The 22,813-nt window shown below is 42.3% G+C and overlaps 1 protein-coding gene and 1 long non-coding RNA gene across 7 annotated transcripts in view; both read left to right on the top strand.

The window, feature by feature from the left end:
- Nucleotides 1-21,209, top strand: part of LOC135901960 (oxysterol-binding protein-related protein 11-like) — a 30,793-nt gene extending 9,584 nt beyond the window's left edge. For all 6 annotated transcript variants that reach the window (XM_065431818.2, XM_065431822.2, XM_065431820.2 and 3 more), the window contains exons 11-21: nucleotides 2,107-2,195; nucleotides 10,301-10,440; nucleotides 11,229-11,314; nucleotides 11,811-11,892; nucleotides 12,769-12,901; nucleotides 16,141-16,251; nucleotides 16,902-17,056; nucleotides 17,546-17,662; nucleotides 17,843-18,004; nucleotides 20,025-20,108; nucleotides 20,685-21,209. In XM_065431818.2, coding sequence (XP_065287890.1) covers nucleotides 2,107-2,195; nucleotides 10,301-10,440; nucleotides 11,229-11,314; nucleotides 11,811-11,892; nucleotides 12,769-12,901; nucleotides 16,141-16,251; nucleotides 16,902-17,056; nucleotides 17,546-17,662; nucleotides 17,843-18,004; nucleotides 20,025-20,108; nucleotides 20,685-20,744 — 1,219 coding nt within the window. In that variant the 3' untranslated portion in view covers nucleotides 20,745-21,209. The remainder of the gene's footprint in view (nucleotides 1-2,106; nucleotides 2,196-10,300; nucleotides 10,441-11,228; nucleotides 11,315-11,810; nucleotides 11,893-12,768; nucleotides 12,902-16,140; nucleotides 16,252-16,901; nucleotides 17,057-17,545; nucleotides 17,663-17,842; nucleotides 18,005-20,024; nucleotides 20,109-20,684) is intronic.
- Nucleotides 2,202-7,050, top strand: LOC135901964 (uncharacterized). Its single transcript, XR_010564331.1, has 2 exons — nucleotides 2,202-3,698; nucleotides 3,943-7,050. It is a non-coding gene; the product is annotated as an uncharacterized lncRNA (long non-coding RNA).
- Nucleotides 21,210-22,813: the final 1,604 nt, after the last annotated feature.

Here is a 22,813-nt window from a genome sequence, read left to right as displayed (position 1 = left end):
GCCAATCAGTGGTGGCAGAAATAGACAGTCCACTAGGTGGACACTTACAGAATACCCTTTCACTCCACCCTCCGATCTGAAGCATGTTATCAGCATCTTGCTCTGAAGTCATTAGCTCATCGATTATGAGTACTGCAGAAAATGGAGCGCTGGTTTGTGTTAACTGGAACATCAACGCCCTTTGCCACATATTTGAGGGCATATTTCTCGAAACTGTTGCTAAAGGCAGGATTTCTACTAAGTGGAACTTACTTCATCTCTGATGAGCTTCACTTCTGCAATTGGAACATGTTCTCTAAAGTGATTAATGACAAATTTAGTTAGTGAAGTTTATTTAGTTAGCTAACACAACTCATGCAATTTGTCTTCTAAGTAGTATCTGCCCTTTTAAGTAATCCAGCTGATGCAACAGAATGGTGATGCCTACAATAGGAGATGTTTAAAGTAAGTCTGTTTCCATGAAATAGATGGCCCGATACTGTAGACTTCCGTTAATTCGATCTTGACCGAAGGTTAAGGCTGGCCTGCGGCCATGCATATTTATGGGCCCAAACCTTTGTTATTTCTATTGCAAAATTGACCTTCGCCGGATCACCTTCAAACTTCACCAGTCAGCATGCATGTGCCTGAGCTCTATGGTGACCACAATAGTGACCTCTTTTGTGTCTGTATCAGTGGAGCTTAAGGGATAGCGAATGCGTTAAACAAACATCAACTCCTGTAGAAAACGCCTATTTTTGGCCTGCCCTAGTAAGATCATCAAGTAAAAGATTATCAAGTAATGACTGTAGCTCACAATATCTGATTACGGTATTTGCCAGATTCTAAGTCGGACCTTTCTTTCTCGAGAAAATTGGGCCGAAAAATATCCGTGCGTTGCAATCAAATACAGAACCAAAACTGCATTCGCGGCATTTATATACTTTACTGCATAACACGGGCGTATTGCGGCGAAGCTGACATTAAAAACAGTGCGGCGAAGCTGACTTTATAAATCCGACTACCATTGTGCCACACATATTAGACCCTTGCCCATTTTTCTTGTTAAATAATTGGGTGCGAGTTTGATTTATAATTACTTTAGGAGCATTAATGTAATATATCTGTCAATTTTCTGCTTTGGACACATAAAGAGTGGGCACGTGTGTGTGGGCACGTTCAGGTGCGTGTCAGGAAGGTGCAAATATGTACTGCCGAATGAATCGGTGGTGTGTTTTGGCATTTTTTGTGCATCTCGTTTAATTCAACTCACTGTATAGTTCAATCAATTTCGTCGGTGCCGTCAGGGTCAAATGAACAGAATTCGACTGTGTATATATATCCAAGCATTATGAAGAGGGAAGTGTGCGTGTGCACCTTATAGTCCACAACTTTGCTGGACAGTGAGGTTCTAATTGCCAGTATCCTGTTTTGATGAACGATTTAATGTTCCACTAGAGGCAACACTTTGTTCCATACATAGCAGGCAATGCTACCAAGGCTAAAGAATTCTCTCCCTGCTTGAATTTGCGACTGAAAAAATATGATGTGTTACGCATGAAAGAAAGATATAGATATACGTCATGCGATTTGACGTAATGTCAAGTATCATGCTTTTATGATACAAATCATGACTTATTATTAAATGTGACTTGTTATTACATGTAAGGCGTCGCAGATCTCTACCTATTTGCCATCAAACAAACAGAGTAAGATATTATTGCTACCAGCAACTATAGCACATCATTTTCGCTTGTGACCAAAACATATTGTGTTGCATACTGTAAACACAAGAGTACACAAAGAATATGTAAATTGACGTAACCTTATGGCCACAATTTGTAGTTGTAGTAGTATACGAAGTATGTATTCTGTAGAAAGTGCCGCAGATAAGAAGTGTCTGCTGAAGGGATAAGAAGGGAGTCTTCTGTGACCACATTATTTGCACAGCTTCAGCAGCATTGCTTGCCAAATGTCAGTTGAATTATAGAGCTTAAAATTTTGCTGTAGACTAAGACCTTATTGAGCATTTAGAATCTCAGAATGGTGCGAATCAATTCGGTAAACTCAGGAACATGAGGTCGGTTTCTATCTCTAGCTTTCTCTCTCTTTTCAACCTTTTTGCAGTGCACTGGACGGCAGCGGTAGTGAACAAGGCTCCTCCTGTAAGCTGGGCCACACAGCAACCACTTCGGGCAGCTGCTTGTCTGGCCCAGGTAACGTCGGCACCCTCAGCTGACGGAAGTGTCGCCTACTGTGAGGTTGCCAAGGAGAAACGTCTCTCATACAAAACCCCTAAAAAGAAAGTCTCGAACAACAGTGTCATGTCGGCACGGTCATTCCAATTGTTCACAGTGTTTCGAAAGGTCATTTGGACAGTCCCGGGCCACAAAAGCAGTTGGGAGGAGGAACCGCATCATCGGCGGTACCGCATGTTGGAGAGAAGGAAAATCAGGGCATGCACTGTAGGACATCACAAGGGGCGTGGCTGGGAGCCCACATGGTTCGTGTGGGAACCCCCCTGGAGTTTCTTTCCCAGTCAGATCATGCACCTAGGACTTTTGTTAGGCTCACGAGGGGTCAGTTTGTTGGCATGCACTGGGAATCATTGCTAGGAAAATGTCAGAGGTCCTGCTGTGTGGCAGTCCACGCTACCAGGATTCTCGTGTCACTTGTGACCACACCTTGCTTAACCAGTATTGTGGTATTTACAAGCATTACTATTTTTCTGCCATGTCCATGCCTGCTTTTGTCAGCAGCAGGAGAGGCAGATTCACTGCGCTGACCCTTCTGAAGGTAAAACTGTTGACGAAGCTGTGCTCTTCAGTATGCACAGCTGCTATTACATTGCCACAAAAGTAACCTTGCTCATATGTGCAGGAGCCTTAGTTCACGTGCAGTTGTGTTGCTCAGTGACATACTTTGCTCTTCCATATAAGCTGCTGGCTTGTTTGCAGTCAAGTTTTACGCTAAGATCAACTTACCACTCCATTTAGCACTTCACAATGCCTTTTTATTGTCACACTTATGTGCAGCACGTTACTGTTACACCTAGAACAAACCAAAAGTAAGCATTGTTTGCAGTGGTGCCGGTGGCCAAAAATAGGAATTCTGCAATCCTTCACATTGTTAGCATGTGTGGACAAGACCGGCATTAACCAAGATACGACAGCATTATAACGGTGTTGAAGTTTAAGTAGTAGTATTTGACAAGTATTCAACTAGTATTTGACAGTGAGGCAATAATACATAACCTATAATACTTCGCGATATTCATCATGATCAAAATCTTTAGAATAACATTGTGTGAATTTTCCACACCTGCTGTGAGAAATGTTTGCGTATGGGTTATGAGTGTCTCTGCAGCACGCTCCATGCATTTTCCGCGTCTTGTCGCATTTTGTGGTCATTCCAACTCGCTTCAGTGGCTGTACGGCTACAGCATTTTACTGCTGAACTTGAAGTCCGGGTTCAATTCCCGGCCACATTGGTCACATTCCAATGGAGGTGGAATGCAAGAATGCTCATATACTACAATGTTCATTACACATAGCCCCAGCTGGTGGAAGTTAATTCAAAGGCCCCCACTAGGGCACACATCATAGCCAAATTGCCTTACCAAGTTAAGTCCTGTGGATTAATACAGTCATTCAGTCTTTCACCATGTAATAAACTTAATTCTATTCTTTTTTTTGTATTAGTGCTTCAGAAGCAGTAAGGTTGCAAAAATTATGGGGTTTTACGTGCCAAAACCACTTTCTGATTATGAGGCACGCCGTAGTGGAGGACTCCGGAAATTTCGACCACCTGGGGTTCTTTAACGTGCACCTAAATCTAAGTACACGGGTGTTTTCGCATTTCGCCCCCATCGAAATGCGGCCGCCGTGGCCGGGATTCGATCCCGCGACCTCGTGCTCAGCAGCCCAACACCATAGCCACTGAGCAACCACGGCGGGTAGTAAGGTTGCAAGAGTGACTACAGAGGCCATTAATGGTATGTCATACTAAAAGTCCACATAAATGAACTTTTAGCATAACACGACACCATTGGTGCAAACGCAATCAGTAGTACCACCAACTGGTTACTGTAGTGCAGGTTGTTCCTTTTTCAAAGAAACAGTGCCGTCTGTGACCAGAAGAATGAGGTAAACTGCTTAACAAGGGTGCGATCGGAGATATTTTGTTCGATACGCGTTCTGTTCAGTTGCTGCAACGTCACAAAGTTGCAGTATGCAAAATTTGTGACAGCGGGGCGGAGAGAGCAGCCAATCGGGAAGCAGTCACCTCCCCGGAAGTTTACCTCCGTCGTTTGTCGTCTGCTTGCAAACAGTATACTACAAAGCCAAATGTTTCTCGTCTTCCAATTGAATGAAATATTTATCTAAATAAATGTATTTTTTCTTCTCAAGTCCAAACACGTTTTCAAATAGTAGTACGTGTGACTACTGCAATTTATAACTATTAGGTTCTTTCCGTCTTCCCTAGGTGGTGTCGCGCACAGCGAGAAGGAAAAAGAAAAAAAAAAGGCGGGAAGAGTGGCGCACTTTTCAAGAGGCAGCGACAACATCCCAGTGGCTCGCTGGCACCGATGATGTTGTCGATTTCTCTGTACAACCAACGAATTATTTGTTCCGAGAAAGAAAAACAACGCCGGAATTCACTTTCTGTCATTTCTTCAAACGCGTTTCGCACCGCCACCCGCTCTCCTCCTTCCTCTAGAAACGCCAGCACAACAACCTAAGTTTCCAATGGAAGCGCCATTTTCTAGAATTAAACTATGGATCGGATTCAAACGTGCCATTCCGCAGCCGAAAAGGCCGCCTGTTGGATCCAATCCAATCCACCAGACGCGCTATGCGAAGCCGTATGATCGCTCTAAACTTCTCAACTCCCGTCGCGTTCGGATGAAATGCTCGGTGGGCGGATGATTGACAGGAGCGTGTCGTCATTTTGACATCACCAAAGAGGGGGCGGCGCCCCGCGGCTGGCGACGTAGGCGCGAAGTAGGCCAATCGTGCACGCCGGTAACCGAACAAACGCGCCAAACAACCATCTCCGATCGCACCCCAAGTGTCATCCCACTGATACAAGTTTGTCCTTCTTCTGACAGATGGCACCACATTTATTTACTATTAGGAAACCAACCAGTCAGAACCAGAAGCACCACCAAGTGCACCTCTTTGCGAAAATTCGAGTGTGAGCAGACCAGCGGTTTTATTGGCAGAGCGATTTACGCATATTTCCCTGAGCAAAAGCTAGTGCCAATTGCTAGAGGGGTTTATTGCACTTGTACCAGCTCCCTGTTGTGATTACATACGAATGTGATACATTAGCAGACACGGTGAAATTTGTACCCATTTGCACAGCAATAGTTATTCTTTGCACAAGGCTCCACGTAGTTGCTGCGAGGTTGCTTCAAGCGAAGGCATTGGCAGTAGCCTTGCTAGAATTGCTGCCACTGTTCTTCCATAGTTGTAGTACACTGATGCAACAAATTTCTCGAACAACATTTTAACATCCTTTTGACACTGCACTGCTTGCAAGAAATGCTAAGAGCACTCCAGTTCTAACCTGATATAACTATTGCATTTATTATTTTGGCTGAGTGCATGCAATGAGTCTACCTGCTTGTTAAATTTCCGTAGGTGCACAGCAGATGATCAGTATTTCTTTCGGCAACTCTTTAGCGGCTAGTGTCATAGCACAGTATTCAAATCCTTGAATTCTTCAGCCTAATCAGACTTTCTGGTCTGTAGTCTTTTGACGCAGGATAGAATACTAGCCCAGGCTTACCAACTCATATTTGACAGTGCAGCCAGTGTCACAAGTGCTGCCAAGCCACGAGTTCTCGCCTGCCTGCTGCGGTGTGTTACAAGCAGTTAGGGGGGTCACAACGGGCACGTCATGCAAAATGCTTGAATGTGAAGAAGGCGACAAACCGAGGGGTTAATTTTTCTTTACTGACGACCATATGAAGCCAACAGATAATGAAGCCAAGGAAAGCATGGGGGAAATTAATTGTAGCTTTAATTGAAGTGTGTAAAGGGAAATGAAAGTGGACAAAAGAAAAAGAATTTGCTGCCGGCGGAAGCTGAACCCACAATTTCAGCCTGTTCACTAGACCCATTCGCTTCCACAGCTAGCGATCCACCGGCCGCGATGGCCAAGGACAAAGTCGAGGGTGACTGGCGATATGCCAGCCACTCAAATCAAAAAGTGACTGTTTCTGGCTATTCTTCATAGATCGCAGCACATTGGAGGCTTTTTTCTAATTGTTCTTGGTTTTGCACACCAGATGGATTTATTTGTCTACACTTTGAGCAGGAGTTGTTTGTAAAACAATGGAGTGCAGTATGGAAATGCGAGAAGCATTCCTAATTGCGAGTAAGAAAAAAATAGATGCTTGAGCATTTCGTGATTTGCCTCAACAAATCGAGAATTTTATAGCACACTTTAAGAACCGTTGCACTACTACACGTAATTCGTCCTCTGGCGAAAGCACCTGTGCAGCATAATGGTCAATTTGATGCTAGTGACACCAGAAATTCAGTTGATAGTTTGCACTTGTCATGTACTGTATTTCTTTTGTATATTTAGCAAGTTGGGGAGTCATAGTCAGTGAAATAAAGTACACTGACTAGCACTTTTTGCTCCATTGCCGAAGCCTGCATTGTTTTGCACTTTGCAGCACGGAGCAAGCCAGAACCGTTGATTGGCAGCCGTTGTAGCTGATGGCACAGCCCACATTCCCAGTTTTAATGGCATCTCTCATATTCATAATGCCATGGTCAGGGGTAGCTTAAGAAAGCTTCTTATATTCACTCTCTCTTGGAACACATCTTTGGAACACTACTACTCCTAATTGGTAAGCGGGCATTTTATGTGCTCATATTACGCATCGCCAACCACATCACAACTGCTCAACATTCTTTTCGAAGCAGGGTTTTTATCGCATTGACCGAGAGGTGCAGGTTCTTCATATCTAACGCCAAAGTGTAACGGGGCCCATGCTTTTGTTGTGTCTAGCAGCGAACCACTGTGACCAATAAAAGTTGCTTTTTTCCATTTCAATTTCACCGTGTCTGTTGGCTTCATGGTAGTCGTAGGCACAGGTCCCCTCGCATGTCAAAGTGGGCCGTCTGTGATACAGTAAGTAGCATGCATATATGCTGAATGCTTTTTGCCTGACACACGCAGCTTGTAAACTGCACTGACAAAATTAAGTTTACTTACGCGTTAGCTTTAATTTTTGGTCGGTTATCTTGAACCTGTAGCTGCTGCTTTTTCCTTTTCTTGTGCGTTCCTTTATTTTTGTTAAAATGCACTACAATATATATATATTTCTCTAACTTTTGGCTAGACATCTTGTAATGCCACTCAAGGTCACGCATTCCAAGTTTGTTATAAAGTCTGTTATATGGTGGTTTCTGAACAATTGCATTGGCAGTAGATGTGCACAAAAAGAAAAAACAAAGAAAAGGACAAATTGAATCTTGAGAGATGATTGTGCCAGGAACAGCAGGTTCGCACATTAGCAGCATGTTCTCCAAACTCGCAGGCTTTCCTGAAGCTCTAATGTGACAGTTTTTACATCGCGTAGTGAAGCAATGCCTGTGCCTTCTGTACTTCACTTATCTCATTATGTAATTACATGCATGATTACAGCTGCCTTGGAACTCTGGCCCACCGACATGCGTACAAGCTACTCGATGCATCTCTTCTGAGATTGAAGCACTCACCATCATGATTAACTCGAGCACTTACTGTCTAAGATTTTAGCTTCAGCATGGACTGTTTGAAATGAATGTTATTAGTTTAGCCATGCTTAAAATATTGATTCATTAACTTTGTTAACTTGCGGCAGAAAATCGTGCATTGTCATGAGCGGTGACTGCAGAACAAGCCACATTCGTTGGCTGCATTTCACTGCATCTGCAAATGTTCTGGTTTTCAGCTCCAACGACTCATTGCAGAAATAGCCACAGATGCTACAACATCTGCTTGAAATGCATCCCCACTTGTTTCACAGCATCCTAGCCACCACAGTAAATCACTGCGTAGGACAGTCGACAAATGTAATTTCGAGCACAGCTTTCAATCAGCCAGGATAAAAAAAGAAAATCCCATCTATTTCCTTTTTTTTGTGTGTGTAGCAAATGTGTTCAAATGTGATACAGCCTTTGTGGAAAAAAAAGAAGCCATTAGGGAGATTTACCATTTCAGAGTCTGCTGCATCATGTCATGTCCGTGAAACATCTGCTACTGGAAACCCCTCTGGGGCAGTACTTTGGAACGATTTTTCTTAAGTTTTTCATTTTTTCATTTTATCTTTGCTTTTCAGTAATGGCTGGCATTATGTCATGCCTTTATCATCTCCAGCATTTACCACTTGCTGTGACATTTGATAAGGGAATGGAATCAAAGGAAAACAATGTGTACTTAAAACCGAGCGTGGAAGGTTAGGCCAGGTTGAGAGCCCTCGAAAAGTGCAGACACAACAGCAGGCTAATTGACATAACTGCCATCAGCTTCAGTCGCACACACATTGGTTTCATATGTTCTGATGGATGTTGTACATGTGCTTTTGTGAAGAGAGGAGGATGCTCTTAAACATGGAAAGAAAGCTACCAAAACAAACCATCAAGTCGCACACTGTTTTTCAAGGTTAGCCAACAGCTGAATTATTTTTTAACTAACGTTCACGAGTACAAATTTATACTGTGGTTGTTTTGTCCTACTACAGGTCTAATTTAACTTGCTCACTTATAGTTTGGATAAAACACTGACAGTAAAATGTATTGTCTCTGTAGATTACAATTAGTAATATTTTAATAACCGTACCCATTGTAATTGCAGCCAAATCGTATTTCCATCCAATCAGGATGAAAACACATTGCTTGATGCGGCACCATAGACTGAAGATTATCTTCTGAGGAGTAGTATGGTTCAGGTATCAAGTTAGAAGGAAATGTGAATGCTTAGATCGCTATAGAAGGGGCTTATCATTTTTGTGCATTGCGATAGTGCTGACCGTAAAGACAAATATGGAAATGTTCATTCTCTGCTGAGTCCATTGAAAGGAAACGTATACCATTGTGTCATGGAAGCAAGTGACAAATATAAACGTGTTATCAACCAGAAAAAAGGTTAGGACATATGCTAAAGAGTAACTTATATTGGGCAAGCATATATACTTAACAATGTGTTTTTTCATGTCATTATGTGGCAAAGCTATGATGCCTGATCAATTTTTTAGCACACTGTTTCCCTTATTGAAACGCCACTGCTCTACACACTGACCAGCAGTGAGACATGCTGATTGAATACATCGATGATGTGAATATGCCATTTGTGACGGTACAGTCTGAACTACTTTGTATACTCGACTGTGGGGCTGGAAGGAAATGTGTTATGAGAAGAAAACTAATCAAAGCGTCTAATGTGCATAGTTGCTCTGAAAAAAGAAAAAAATCAAATACAGCCAGTCTGTAAACATTATGTTGCTCCAAAACTTGCCATTCAAGTAAAAATAACTTTCATAAATCTCATGCTGAAAAGTGAAGGTAAAAGTGCTTGTTCTACTTTATTATTTTTCTTTCCATGTGTTATTACAGCTTTGTAGTGCACCCAGAACGGCACAATTAGAGAGGAATTCGTGGTATAACTAGAATTCATGAATTGTGAATTTCATGATTATGTGAATGTGTGTTAAGGAAAGTTGGGATAGTAGTTAGTCAGCTGGGCTTGTTGGTGTCCTGTATGCTTCTTGTTCCCATGCGACCTTAAACATTACCCGTTAAATATTACTCCATTGTCAAAACAGCTGCTTGTGTGAGACTGAAATTATGAGAACAGAATATACCAACTGAATGAACACTTCTTGTAACTAGTGCTAGCTACGACTGTGGGTATTGCCTACAACAGCCTGCATTCATATGGGTAAATCACAACTGCATGAACTGCTGCACACACACACTTGTGCACAGTGTTGAATGGTGTGAACGTTCATGGTTGTGTCTGCTTCTGTGCTACCTGGCTTTGCTGGGCTAATCCACTTTCTTTTGAAAGCTAGGCATTGAAAAGGTAGCATGGAAAAACGTGCGAGCTAGGCTGCCAAAAATGTGCAGAGTGCACAAACATCTGCACAGGTTTATATGTGTAGTGCCCTATGGAGGGGACATTAGTTGCAGTGCTGTACATGTTTCCTGCATTCTTCTGTTACTTTTAGAGTGTCAGTACTTTTGATTCATAGCCAGGCCGTGTAAACGCAATGCGGCAGAAATAATGGCACAGCTCCTGAAGGCTGTTTATTTTCCTGCAGGGGTGGACAACAACAACTCTGGCGAGGTACTCGACGAAGATGACAGCGATGATGAGGATTCCTCAATACCAACCGAGGAGAACAAGGATGCCATACTGCAGCTGCTGTCCAAACTCAAGCTTGGCATGGACCTCACAAAGGCACGTATGGCATGGAACACCGTCACAAGGCTTGGTCATTGGGCCACATGCACAGCTTCAGTTGGACTACACTGGGACATTGGTATCACATAGCTGGAAGGAATGCAGGAAAAGGGCATGTAATTGTGAGTGCGTGCTAATTAGCATCAGTGATAGCTGTAGTTTGTGTTGAGCTCGATTGTATTGGCACCAGAAGTATACACCTTAAGTAGGAGCATGACATAGGAAGAAAACTGCAGCACAGTTTATCTTATCATATTACATTATCACATTAAATATATTGCACAGTTCAGCACTCATCTGCAGCTGCAGCAGACCATATTTTATGTAGTTTTGATAATAAACTGCCATATCCTTCAATTTTGGTCATCATGATGTGCTCATACTGAAAGAGGTGATCTTTTTATTCGCATTGCTCTTGCGAATGCCCTGTGATTTTTCTAGTGGGTATAGTGTTTGTTTGCATGGTCTTTTTCTTGTTTGACACAGCCACTGGGACCAATTTTTGTTGATTTGCAGTGCCTTACTTCATGTCACTGCTGCTTTGTAATGCATCTGGAGCCTTGTGAAATTGTGTGTGTTGACAACTCACAGTATAGCATAGTTCCCGTTATGGTAGATTTGCTCCATGCTAAGTTTGCAGTATGCAAACATGCACAACTTCAGTGTTGCCAGAAATGTTTATTGTACACTTTCATACAGGAAGATGTGAGAAGTTTAGAATGGCTGTCTTAAATTTTGCCATCATGTCACTCACAGAAAATATTTGTTTTTCTCTGAACATGCAGGTGGCGCTTCCAAGCTATGTTCTGGAGCCTAGATCACTTCTTGAAGTGTATGCTGACTTCATGAGCTACCCTGATATGTTTCTCAGGTGAGCTGAGGATCCCTGCCGCCATGTGTAATATGTTCTCTGTCATGTTCAGTTGACACAAACGATGTGATCGTGTTTCATTCTTGCACGAGATGTGCCTTCTTACCGTTGGGTTATTCTTCTGCTTGGTACCCGTAGCACTTCTTGAAGTTGTGTCAGTGACAGGCACGTCAGCTGGCTGGGACCAAATGCAATCCACAAGTTCTGTTAGCTCACAGCCATGTTTGTCATTCTTCTGTGTCTGTTTCACTATGGACACAAGTTTGCCCAGTAAAATGGTGTATTCTCTGGGAAATCCTTGCCCGAGTCGAAATAGTAGGGGAGCTGATGCTTTTTGGTGATAGTTAACGTTTCTCTTGAGGGTGTGCTGCATTTTTTTTTTTTTTGCTTGATCTGCTAGTAGTTGTAGGAGCTTGTTGACTTTCATTGTCTCAGTTTCCAGTGTTCATGCTGAATGTCTGTGCATAATGCTTTGGCATGCAACATATTTACTCAGGATAGCTGACGGTGAAACACCGGAGGAGAGGCTGGTCATGGTTACAGAATGGCTTCTCTGTTCACTCTATGCAACACGCAAGGTAGGTTGATTATGATGATGACGATAGCGCAGCATAAGCCCTTTAAACTGTGCAGTCACACAAACGAAACCTTTAAATTGCAGTGTTGCCAGTTCTGGCTACATGAAGGGCACATCATCTAGAAAATTTTTTTCTGTACCATGCTGCTTGGCCACTCTTTTGCTAATGTTTAAATTCATGGGAACTACTTTGTTAGGTCCATAAGTGGCAGACTGCCCTTCGACATGATCTGCCATGTGGGTCTTTATCCTAACTGGCAGCCAGACTCAACAGGATTTCACAAACGCCATTTTCGCTCTTTGTGAACTTCATGTGGGTGGCAGGACTATGGTATCATGTGTAGATTAGAAATATTTGATGCTGAAGGGCAAACTAATATTAAAAGAGAGAGGTCTATAAATTTGTGAGCAATATGATATTTTTTTATAAAGTCATGTTCTGCACTATATGAATAGGATGCCCTGCACCACTCTAATTCTCACTCTAGAGCTAGTGCTATTTACAACAACTTGATTCACAGACTGTTAGTCTAAGGTTTATTATATCCGTAATTACTGGTATGAAGTATGGTATAATCATGAAGTCATATTTTCACTGCTTTTTTAATTGAGTGCTTGGAAACCCTGTTTGTGAATATGAGAACTATGACCGCATTCTGTAACGATCAACATCATTGTTCTTTTTCTTTTTTTCTCATCATCTATTGTGCTGTGTGGTGAATCTAAGTGACAACAGCATCGTGGTGGTGTCTGAGCCAGTTATGGAAAGTAAAAAGAATGGAAGATGAATAAAAAGGGTTGTCAACAAAATACAGGTCCCTAGTTCCTTTATTGTTTCACATGTTGAGAGAGATTAGAGTTCGCCAATGTTTTGCAGAGTCGTTCAGCCAGAAAACCGTACAACCCCGTGCTCGGCGAGATGTTCCACTGCTCGTGGCAAGTGGCAGGCATCGGCGAGACCGGGACGCAGGTCACATTTGTGGCGGAGCAGGTCTCCCATCACCCTCCAGGTATGTAAGGCCACACAAGACTGTGTTTTAGAATTTGCATCTTTCAAAGATGTCCGTGCCATAAGTTAAGTGCAAAATGATGAACTGTGCAGACAATGGCACAAAAGATGCAGTTGAGGCTTGACATAAAGAAGTAGATAAAATCTGAAATTTGCTTCGTTATATCGAAATTTCGTTATATTGAAATATGGCCTTTCATACAATTAAGTACAATCCCCGATGGATTTTTCTTGCACAGCACAGGAGGGACCGCAAAATTTTCCAAATTATCAGGGTATCAAAAAAAGTAAGCTTGAATAAAAAAAATTATTTTGTGGAATTTCACAGCTGGTGACGAAAGATACAGTTTCATGCTGTGTCAACGATATCTTCACATCGGCAGTAGGAAGTGAAGCCAGCCACGCTTTTTTATCCACTCTGCTCCCACGGCTGATAGTGTTGCCCACAGTGGGATGGTGCTAACACGGAAAGTACTGTTGGTGGGGAGCGAATACTTTATCTGCTTCGATTTAATGCATCTCCAAAACTGGAGGTTACGCGACCTCCAACACTAAACGCACGGAAAGACACTGCACATGATGCCACGCCATCTCAGCTTGGCCACTTCTTACGCATACAACAGATCACCTCTTAAACAGGGCGCATAGGCTGCGTACACACTCGGCCGCACTGACAGCCATGTGCCGCCACAACCGCGATGGAAAAGGAGATACCCGCCATGGTTGCTCAGTGGCTATGGCGTTAGGCTGCTGAGCACGAGGTCGCGGGATCGAATACCGGCCACGGCGGTCGCATTTCGATGGGGGCGAAATGCGAAAACACCCGTGTACTTAGATTTAGATGCACGTTAAAGAACCCTAGGTGGTCGAAATTTTCCGGAGTCCCCCACTACGGCGTGCCTCATAATCAGAAAGTGGTTTTGGTACGTAAAACCTCATAATTATAAGAAAAGGAGATGCGTGCCTACTGGTCCCCACTCTCCTCGCGCGCAGTTGACCGCCATACTGTGAGCTCACTCCCCTCCCTACCTTTCCTCTTGCCCGCACTGAAAGATGGCGCTCATCAAGCCACCATCCTTATGGCTCATCCTCACATGCTTTCACTCGTACCCAAAGCATACAGCATGTGGGGCACAATAAAATCTTATCACACATAGACTTTGTACGGAACATAACGCTACTCCACTTCGGCAGTTGCTCTTGGTCACGCAGCGTGTGATTTGAGAGGTGCGATTTCAAGCAGTCGCTTATAATTCAACAATTTAATGATCTGCATCTGTGCAAGTTTCCATTTATTAGACAGATGTAGTTGGGCGTTTGCAACAGCTCTACGCATGTAGGCAGCCCTCAGAGGCAGCAGTACGCATACGCAGTACACAGAAGCATGCCTGGCGTCTTGCATGTGCTCACAAGGAGCTGCGTAGTGTCCTCTGCAGGCTTTGCATGATGATATTCTTGCTTGCCCACGAGAGCGAATTTTCGAAGATGGTTCTGAACAAAGGAAAGTGCGTGAGTTGGCTGCAGCAGTTTCTGAAGTTGCTGTGTGGTAGCGCTGAGCAGCATGCAACCAGCTTCTGTGTGTGCCAGTGTGCAATCCACCTCTCAGTTATTGTCAACTATAGCTGCTTTGTGGGTACACACTCTGCTACGAATGCATGCTTGTGCATGCTGCATATGTGGGTGGTTGCAGACACTGTAACTGCCTATTGTCTCGATATTCCTTGGCAACAACAGTGAAATTTCATTATACTGAAATTGTGTATAAACACATTTCATTATGTTAAAGTTCTAAATACATGGTGTTATATGTGCAAGAAGTTATAAAAAGTTCAATACATTGTTATATCAAGAATTTGTTATGTTGAAGTTTGTTATCGTTTCCTCATTATTATCATCATAGGTGTTACAGCGCATACGCAAAAGTCTGTTGGACCCAGTAGGTGCAGGCTAGTGGATGGGCCCGGATGTGAAATGTAATAGACATTCTGTAAAAGCATAGCGGGATAAATACAGAGGATGAATGCAACAAATTAGCACATAAAAGCTTTTTTACAGCAGACATAAAAATTATGACCAGTTACATAAACTATAAAACCACAAAGAACAAAACACCATGCAAGAATACAGACACCAAATCGGCGGTTTATAGCTAATAAATATGATTTTAGTGCTTTGCCAAAATTTTGTGTTCCTTTATTTTGGAGGGTATGTTGTTCCATGTCTTAACTCGAACAAATTCACGTAATCTTTTTCCATATACATTACGTGCAGGAGGCAGGTTGAAATTTCCAGCGGCAGTACTTCTGGTAGAACGTGATGATGAAAAATATGGACACAAGAAAAACATGATTGCGTTTCACAGCACTGTTTACGTAGATAGCTCTGTTATGCTCACACATAAGATCGAATGGCAATATGTTTAGTTGATTGAACAGTGGCCTGCTGGGTGAATCGGTGCTCAAGTGCGTCATGATTCTTAACGCCTGTTTTTGTATGCAACGAAAACGGTCATGATAGGTGTTATACGTCCAGCCCCAAGATTCAATGTAATATGATAAATGGCTATTAAATAGAGCAAAATAAAGTATTTGCAATACATCACAATCAAATAGTTTCAAATTGTTTTATACATACTAAGTCATCCCTTGGCACAAAAGAAAACGCAGGTTTTTCAGGATTCTAGTTTACTGCTCTAGCTAGACTTGCTGTTTGCCTACCCCGTTCAGAGGCTCAGCAGATGTTTCTGGTTCAATTCTCTGCCAGGATGGCTGCATTTAGGTGGGAGCTGCATGCAAAAAACAGTTGTGCACCACACTGTGTTGTTTAAATAACCACAGGTGGTCAGAATAAATCCAGAGCCCCCCTTTGCAGCGTCTATCATAGCCCCTGTCTCATTTTGGGATGTTAAAATCACTGACTCACTCAATCAATCAGTCAGTTATTGACTGGTCAATTTCTTGACTGAATAACTAATTGACTGATCAGTCAATTTAACTGGCTGATTGATTAATCAATTGAGTGACAAGTTGATGAAGTGTTAATCAACAAATTGATCCATCAATTGGTTAATCAATGAATCAACTTTTTTTTTCCCTTTATCACTTGATCAGTTAACCAGTTGATCTACCAATCGATTGATCAGTTAATCGATTGGTCAACTAGTCACTTGATCAATCAATGTTTGCCTTTAGTGTAAACATTGATGACGGTAGTTTATGAGCTCTCCTGTGAAATTTGCAGTGAGTGCCTTCTACGTGGAGTGCCTGGAGAAGCAGATGTGCCTTCAAGCATCACTCAGCATTAAGTCTAACCTCATGGGAAACTATGTAGGACTGCAGTTCATGGGGGAAGGTGAGCATTCAGCATGAAAGCTTCTATGTTCTCAGCTTTTTCATCTGTTGAATACAGAAGTCCGGAGATAGGCGTTACAGTGAACTCGCCTCTTTCATTTCCCGGTCATTTTCTGCTGACAGAAAATCTATAGGCTGTCAACGATGAGCATTCTACCGCGAAGCTATTCCAACAACTTTTATTGGCGTAGCTAGCTGTGCCGGTGTTTTGCAGCAAATGGGAGGCAACGAAAAGTTGCTTTCAGGATAGGAATTCTGAGATATAAATTTAGTGTATACGCAGCTGGCAGTGGGTGTGACCTATAACTAGCTGATTAAGAAATGACTATCACTGTGAAATAAAGTCATCTTGTTCAAAAGCAAGCAATAAAGAGTTTAGAAAAGTTAAAATGTACTGCAAAGTTATTACAAAAGAGGTAAGAGTAAGAAGGCTCGTCAAGTTGAAGGAAAGTCGTGAGGCCGTCAGTTAACTGTTCAAAAGATTCACTTTCAAAGGATTGTGCAAGACTGTCAAACCTTATTTTGCCTCTATTCATCCCGCCTTGTTTTCAGTGCCAATGTCTCATGATAACAGGATCACAGACATCGGTGCACACCTTGCACACCCAGTCTATCATTGTTGATGAAATGAAGGCCTTGCTGTCATTTCAGTGGAGCTGCGTCTGTTGAGTTTGGGCGAGACTTACAGCATCGGACTTCCCACCATGTATTGGCGGTCGCTGCTCAGCCAGCCATACATCGAACTTGGTGGTAGAGTCACAGTTGCATGCGGCGATACCATTGCACCCATCACATTCCACACAAAGGCAAGTAATGGCCAGCTGTTGTGGCCCTGTGTTGTTGTTATCATTGTCGTCATTTGTCATAGTCTTCATCAGTCTATCTATGTCCGCTGCGGGACGAAAATCTTTCCCCGAGATCCAGCTCTAGTAACCTTGTCTTTCGTCAGCTAGTTTGGTTGTATGCCTGTTAATTTCCTAATCTCATCAGTCTACTTAATCCTTTGCTGCCCTCTACTGTGTGGTACACAGTGGACTGGCCATTGTGTAATGGGCTTCGACAATTTAAAATCATAAAATCAATGATCATATGGCAAATCAGTTCTGCTGAAACTCGCAAGGTGGTGCGAGACGAGCAAAATTATTTGCTTGTTTTTTCTCGAAATAAGTTGTTCTGCAGAATTTAAATCTGCAATAAAAAAATCTAACCCTAGGGAGATGCTTTTTTCCAGAACTGTGACCCTCAGTCGGTAAAGGAGGACTCGGTGATTAAGAACCCTTATTTTTTTTCTTCAGCCATTCTACGGAGGCAAGCTTCACTGCATTTCTGGTGAAGTCAAGTCTGCGACAGGAGAGACGGTGTGCAAGATTTCGGGGGAGTGGGACACAAGGCTGGAGCTGCAGTATGCAGATGTGAGTTTATTTTTTTTTTCATTTGCATTCACTTGTCCGAACAACAAGCGCCTCTTTATGAAAGTCTCGAGCATCTCATCTACAATACTTTTTTGAAGTTGTCTAACTTTGTACCATATTTCCTCCTGTATGGATATCCGTTGTAGCAGTGCTATTGCATGAACTCTGCTCGTCTCGCAGGGACGCTCCAAAGAGTGGAAGATCCGTGAGCTGAAGCGCCAGCAAAAGCGTTGTCGACCCATTGATGCCCAGGACAACTTTGAGTCCCGGCGCCTGTGGCAGCCTGTCACGCAGGCTCTGCGCTCCGGAAATGCAGTGCTGGCATCGCATCACAAGTGCAAGGTGAGCCGAGGGGAACGGGTAGCTTTACGTAAACATGGATGAAAGCAAAATTTATACGCACCAAGATGGATACTCGTGCAAGTTGTATGGGTTAAGGATAAAGATGCATAAAAAAGGCGAGTTGAAACTCATCGTCATGTAAAGCACTAAAACCCTTTCGTCGCCTTGTTGCCTGCATTGTGTAGCAGCACTTCCACTAGGTGTCACATGGCTATGACGGCACACAGGCAGGCCGGCAAACAAAGATTGGAACAAAGATTGAAAAGGAAAAGGACTGGGAAATCCAGGAATAGAAAGTTACTTCACGATCCCCAATTTTGTGCTGCACACTCTGGATGGCATGCCTTAGTTGCCACTCTCTGGTCTCTCCTTCATCCCTTCGATGGAGGCGAGAGGGTCTAAGAGAGACGGGAGAGGGGCACAAGGAAGGTTTACTGTGCAGGGTGCATGGCAGAAAGGAGAGTGTGGCAAAGCCCCCTCCTATTTTCTTTAAAAGAAATTCTAGGCAATGAGATGAAGGGAAGGTGCGCACGGCACAAGGACAGGTGTCGCAAAGAAGCTCCGTTCTTTTTTTTTTTTTTTTTCACCTGTGGTGTTTCACTCCTTTTTCTTTCGGAGCACAGAAATTTAATTGTTATAACTGGTAACACCAAATGGGACCACTTTAGTAAGTGGTTTAATTTACCATAGAACACCTACAAAAGTTGACAGTGCATTGGCTGCTCATTGTTATATTCAAGCATTGTTAAAACCTGTAATGCTATAAGTGGGTCCAAAAGTGGATGCAAAATGTGGATTTTGGACAATTTGGCTGTATAAGTGTTAAATTACATCAGCTAAACAACAAAGTCCGTTGTGTTGCCCAATTTTCCCTCTGACAACTAGACTGCTTTCATCATCATCAGCAGCAGCATCACCATCATCATCTGGCTATTTTATGTCCGCTGCAGGACGAAGGCCTCTCCCATCAATCTCCAATTACCCCTGTGTTATAGCTTCTGGCCTCATAATATGCTTGCTGGTTTAAAAAGGCCTTGAAAGGCCAACTGGAATGAAATTTTTGGCTGAATAAAGACCCTAGCTCCAGATAGTGTAGGCACAGAGCACCCTTTATGCAAAAATTTTACATATTAAATACAAATGGATGCATCACAAAAGTCTCGCAGAAGCTGATGTCTTTGATACCAAAACTGGAGAAAAAAAAAAGTCCTCATTACTGCGTGCTCGAAGTAATGCATGACTCAAGGAACTAATGCATGCTTAAAGCGCGCCTCAACTCCTTGGTATGACCCCTGACATTAGGCACCACCTGTACAGCGCGCTGAAGAAATCTCGAAGGCAGTGTGCCGGAACTTGCATCATATTTGCTAACCACTGGGGCAGTATGTCCTCTACTTTGGTGCTGTTAAAAATAAAAGACTGTTAAAGATAAAGTTAGACACTAACCAGCCCAGAAGGTTGAGCAGGATTGTTTAAGTAGTGTACAGTGCTCACGGAATGAAACGTGTCAATTTAGGGCTAAGTAATGCGCATACTTTTGTTTCAACCGGCTGCAGTTCGTGTCACATCGACGTAATTCTGGCGCGTACACTTACATCACAGTCCTCGTCACTTTTGGTGACCAAATTCCTAGCGACATGACATGGCGCTCTGGCGTACTTTGCACATATGTAGGGTTCTACTAAATGCTCTGTGTCCCATTTCATTCCGTGAGCACTGTACACTATTCATTTATAACCAATTCAGCCAAAGTGAAATTCCATTGCGGTTGTCTTTTAAGCTTAGGCATTCTCTGGAATGCACTCTGCTTTTATTATTATTTTCCAGTAATGTCCAATGCTAATATTTCATTTTTCCGCACAGTTAGTTGCTTTGCGAACTGTCGTCCTTCTCTGTGCGAGAAGCGCGAGTTTCCACAGCATCAAAAATATATCTCGTAGTACTCCTTTAAAAACATTCTTTAGGATGTTCTAAGATTTGGACAAACTTTCCTTCTTCCTTTTCTGTTCTTGTGCAACAGATTGAAGAAAGACTGCAAGAGCAACCTGGAGGAAAAGGTGACCCCGAGCAGGGAGAGATGGCGCAGCAGACACATGATGCCAAGGTAAACTTTGCCGGTCTTTAATTGAAAGTTTATCTGGACATGAGCGCAAAGTACTCACGATGCGGATGCTGTTGTTGTTATATTGCGTAACAAATAATTTGTCAAGCATAAGAAAATACACTAGCCAAGAATAAAATTAGAAAATAATAATAATTTAGATTCCTGGTAATTTTTGCCGATTGTTCTTTATTTATTTACTTTTGTGTTACTTTTATTTTACATTTGACAATGTTGTTCATGCTTTGTCGCAGTCTTGACTGTACTAGCTGTATAAACCACTGAAAGCATGATACGATATAGGGACGAAACTACTCTGCAAAAGTTACCCATCATTCTCATTATTATGTTCAGTGTATTAGACAGTTAGGCATCAGAACTGCTGCTATTTCAGGAAAAGTTTTTTTTTTTAGACAAAATATCATTCTAAAAAAAAATTTTGCTGAATTCACGAGTTTTCAATCATTTCCTGCTACTGGAAACTGCAATACAAAAAATTTGCCACGGGGTCATGGTCTGTGAAAAATTTGACCTTTATAGTGTTAAACGTGCCGTTCTCTCTCCGTTGTCCTTTTTCAGCTCTTCCGGCTTGAAGGAAACGTGTGGAAGTACAAGTACCCCTTGGGCAAGCCAAGCTAGTCTACACAGAACCTGTGAACGAGAGGTTACTAACCGGTCCAGCAGAAGTGCTGAAGAATGACCGCGAAGTTGCAGCAGCATCTTGTAGGTGGCAACAACAGCGCTTGACGCCACAAAAATGCTCTCTTGAGGACAAACACCAAAACCCCTGCACAGAGCAGCAATGCCATCCCCTTGCAAGGATCAAGCCTGTTTATCAATTTGTGGAGGATGCTGCTGTTGTGTTTTCACAGTCATTCCGGCAGCCTGTGCAATGAGTAAAGACAATGTTAGCCATTCCTTTGCGTGAAAAAAAATAAGAAAGAGCGTGCCACCATCATTTCTCCTGAACTATGTGTCAGGTATGTTGTACAGTAAAAACAGATGAAAATGCAAGTGTAATATTATTATGTATTTTGTAACAGAATTTTTTATTTAAGAAATGAATAAATAAAACCAAGAATTTTGCATTTCTGAACCTCTGCATTTTTTGTTTGCTTTTTTCTTGCACAATATATAATAAAACAATAAAGACCTGGCAACTTGTATACTTCAGCTCAAATTATATTTCAGTTTCTTTTGCAGCTGATCGGCACATATAGTTTCTCATTTTTTAGCATTATATGACAGGTGGAGAAGTTGTAATGGGGATTAATGAGCAATTGTGTTGCTGTATACATTTGGGCTCTCCATATGAGACGTATGTCAGCTTTGACTGTGTACTAGGGGTAACACATTAGAATTCATCTTGAAGCATGTAAACATTCATGGTGTGAATTGTCTAACTTCATCCAAGAAAATGATCACTTGTTCTTGGATCAGCTTTTACTCCACATGACAGATGTTTTTCGAATGTTTCTAATAGCCCTAATTCAACATATCTAAATTCTAGAATTCACTTTTCAAGAGTGCCAGCTGTTACAGATTTTTGCAATGCCATTGTAGAACACGAGGATTCAGCAGATAGCACTTTTTCATAGCATTTTAGGAGAATTTGTTACAAATGCATTTGGACAAACATACCAGTTTAGCCATGAGACCGGGCCTTACGTCTCACGAGGGAATGATTCTTGGCCTAGTTGGTATTCGTTGGGAGAGACATTTGCCGCTAAAAGCATCTGCACACACAGGAAGTTGGACACACTGGCAACGTGGTGAGTGTATCTTGCTGTTTATCGGTGCAGTAGGAGTATGTTGCATCGTGAGGGAACCAAACATTCAGCCTAGGAATGTTCAAGAACTTTTCCAATGCAAAAACAGCCCCAAATGCAAGAAAGTACTTTGAAATCTATGACCTGTTGGTAGTGAGGTTCTGGCATTAAATTCGAAGAAGTAAAAGCTCTGGATTTTTTTTTTCTTCACTAGTAAACCTTTTCTGACAAAGTGAAAGAATACTTTAGTAGTCCTTTTTTTAACTGTTTAGTGGCCTTTCAAAATAAAACATCATATGCCACTTAGGCGTGCACATGCAATGCATTCAAACTTCCTGTTGTGTTTATTTCTGAATGTATATAGTGCCTTATAAAAGGTCTAGCAAAACTGTGATTCTTGGAGTTTTGAAGGAGTGCTTTGATTAACAAGGTGAACTATCTGAAGCTATAAAGCTTGAACCCAAATTTAATTCTTTCTCCGCGTACAATGAAATATGTTGGTTGGCAGGAAAAAGATTTCACTTCCTCTTTTGAGAAGACATATGGGTTCAAATCAGTCAAGTGCACTAGACAGGGCAACCCTGCAACATGTCCTAACTGTACTAAGCATCTGCGTCTGCAATAGTGATTTGTCACTTTCTGTGCTTGTGCCCTGGTACACATGGATATTGGGCACAAGATGCTCAAGGAAACCAAAACCAGAGGATTTTATATTCCATTGGATAATGGACAACAAATGGGCTAACTCATTGCTGTGGAACCTGCATAACAAAGGGCTGCATGTGTTTATATTATGCCTTTTTTTCGTTCTTTACTACATATGCCTTCTGGCAAATACCCTAAATAAAAAGAAAAGAAGAAAGAACTCGTGCGACTTTCTGGGCTGTAACCTGTGGTAGGTATGTCAGGAGCAATGCGAAGCATTGCAGTTGCAATGTC

The sequence above is a fragment of the Dermacentor albipictus genome, chromosome 9 (genome assembly GCF_038994185.2).
Source record: "Dermacentor albipictus isolate Rhodes 1998 colony chromosome 9, USDA_Dalb.pri_finalv2, whole genome shotgun sequence".
Lineage (NCBI taxonomy): Eukaryota > Metazoa > Arthropoda > Arachnida > Ixodida > Ixodidae > Dermacentor > Dermacentor albipictus.
This window is presented reverse-complemented; position numbering and strand designations above follow the sequence as displayed.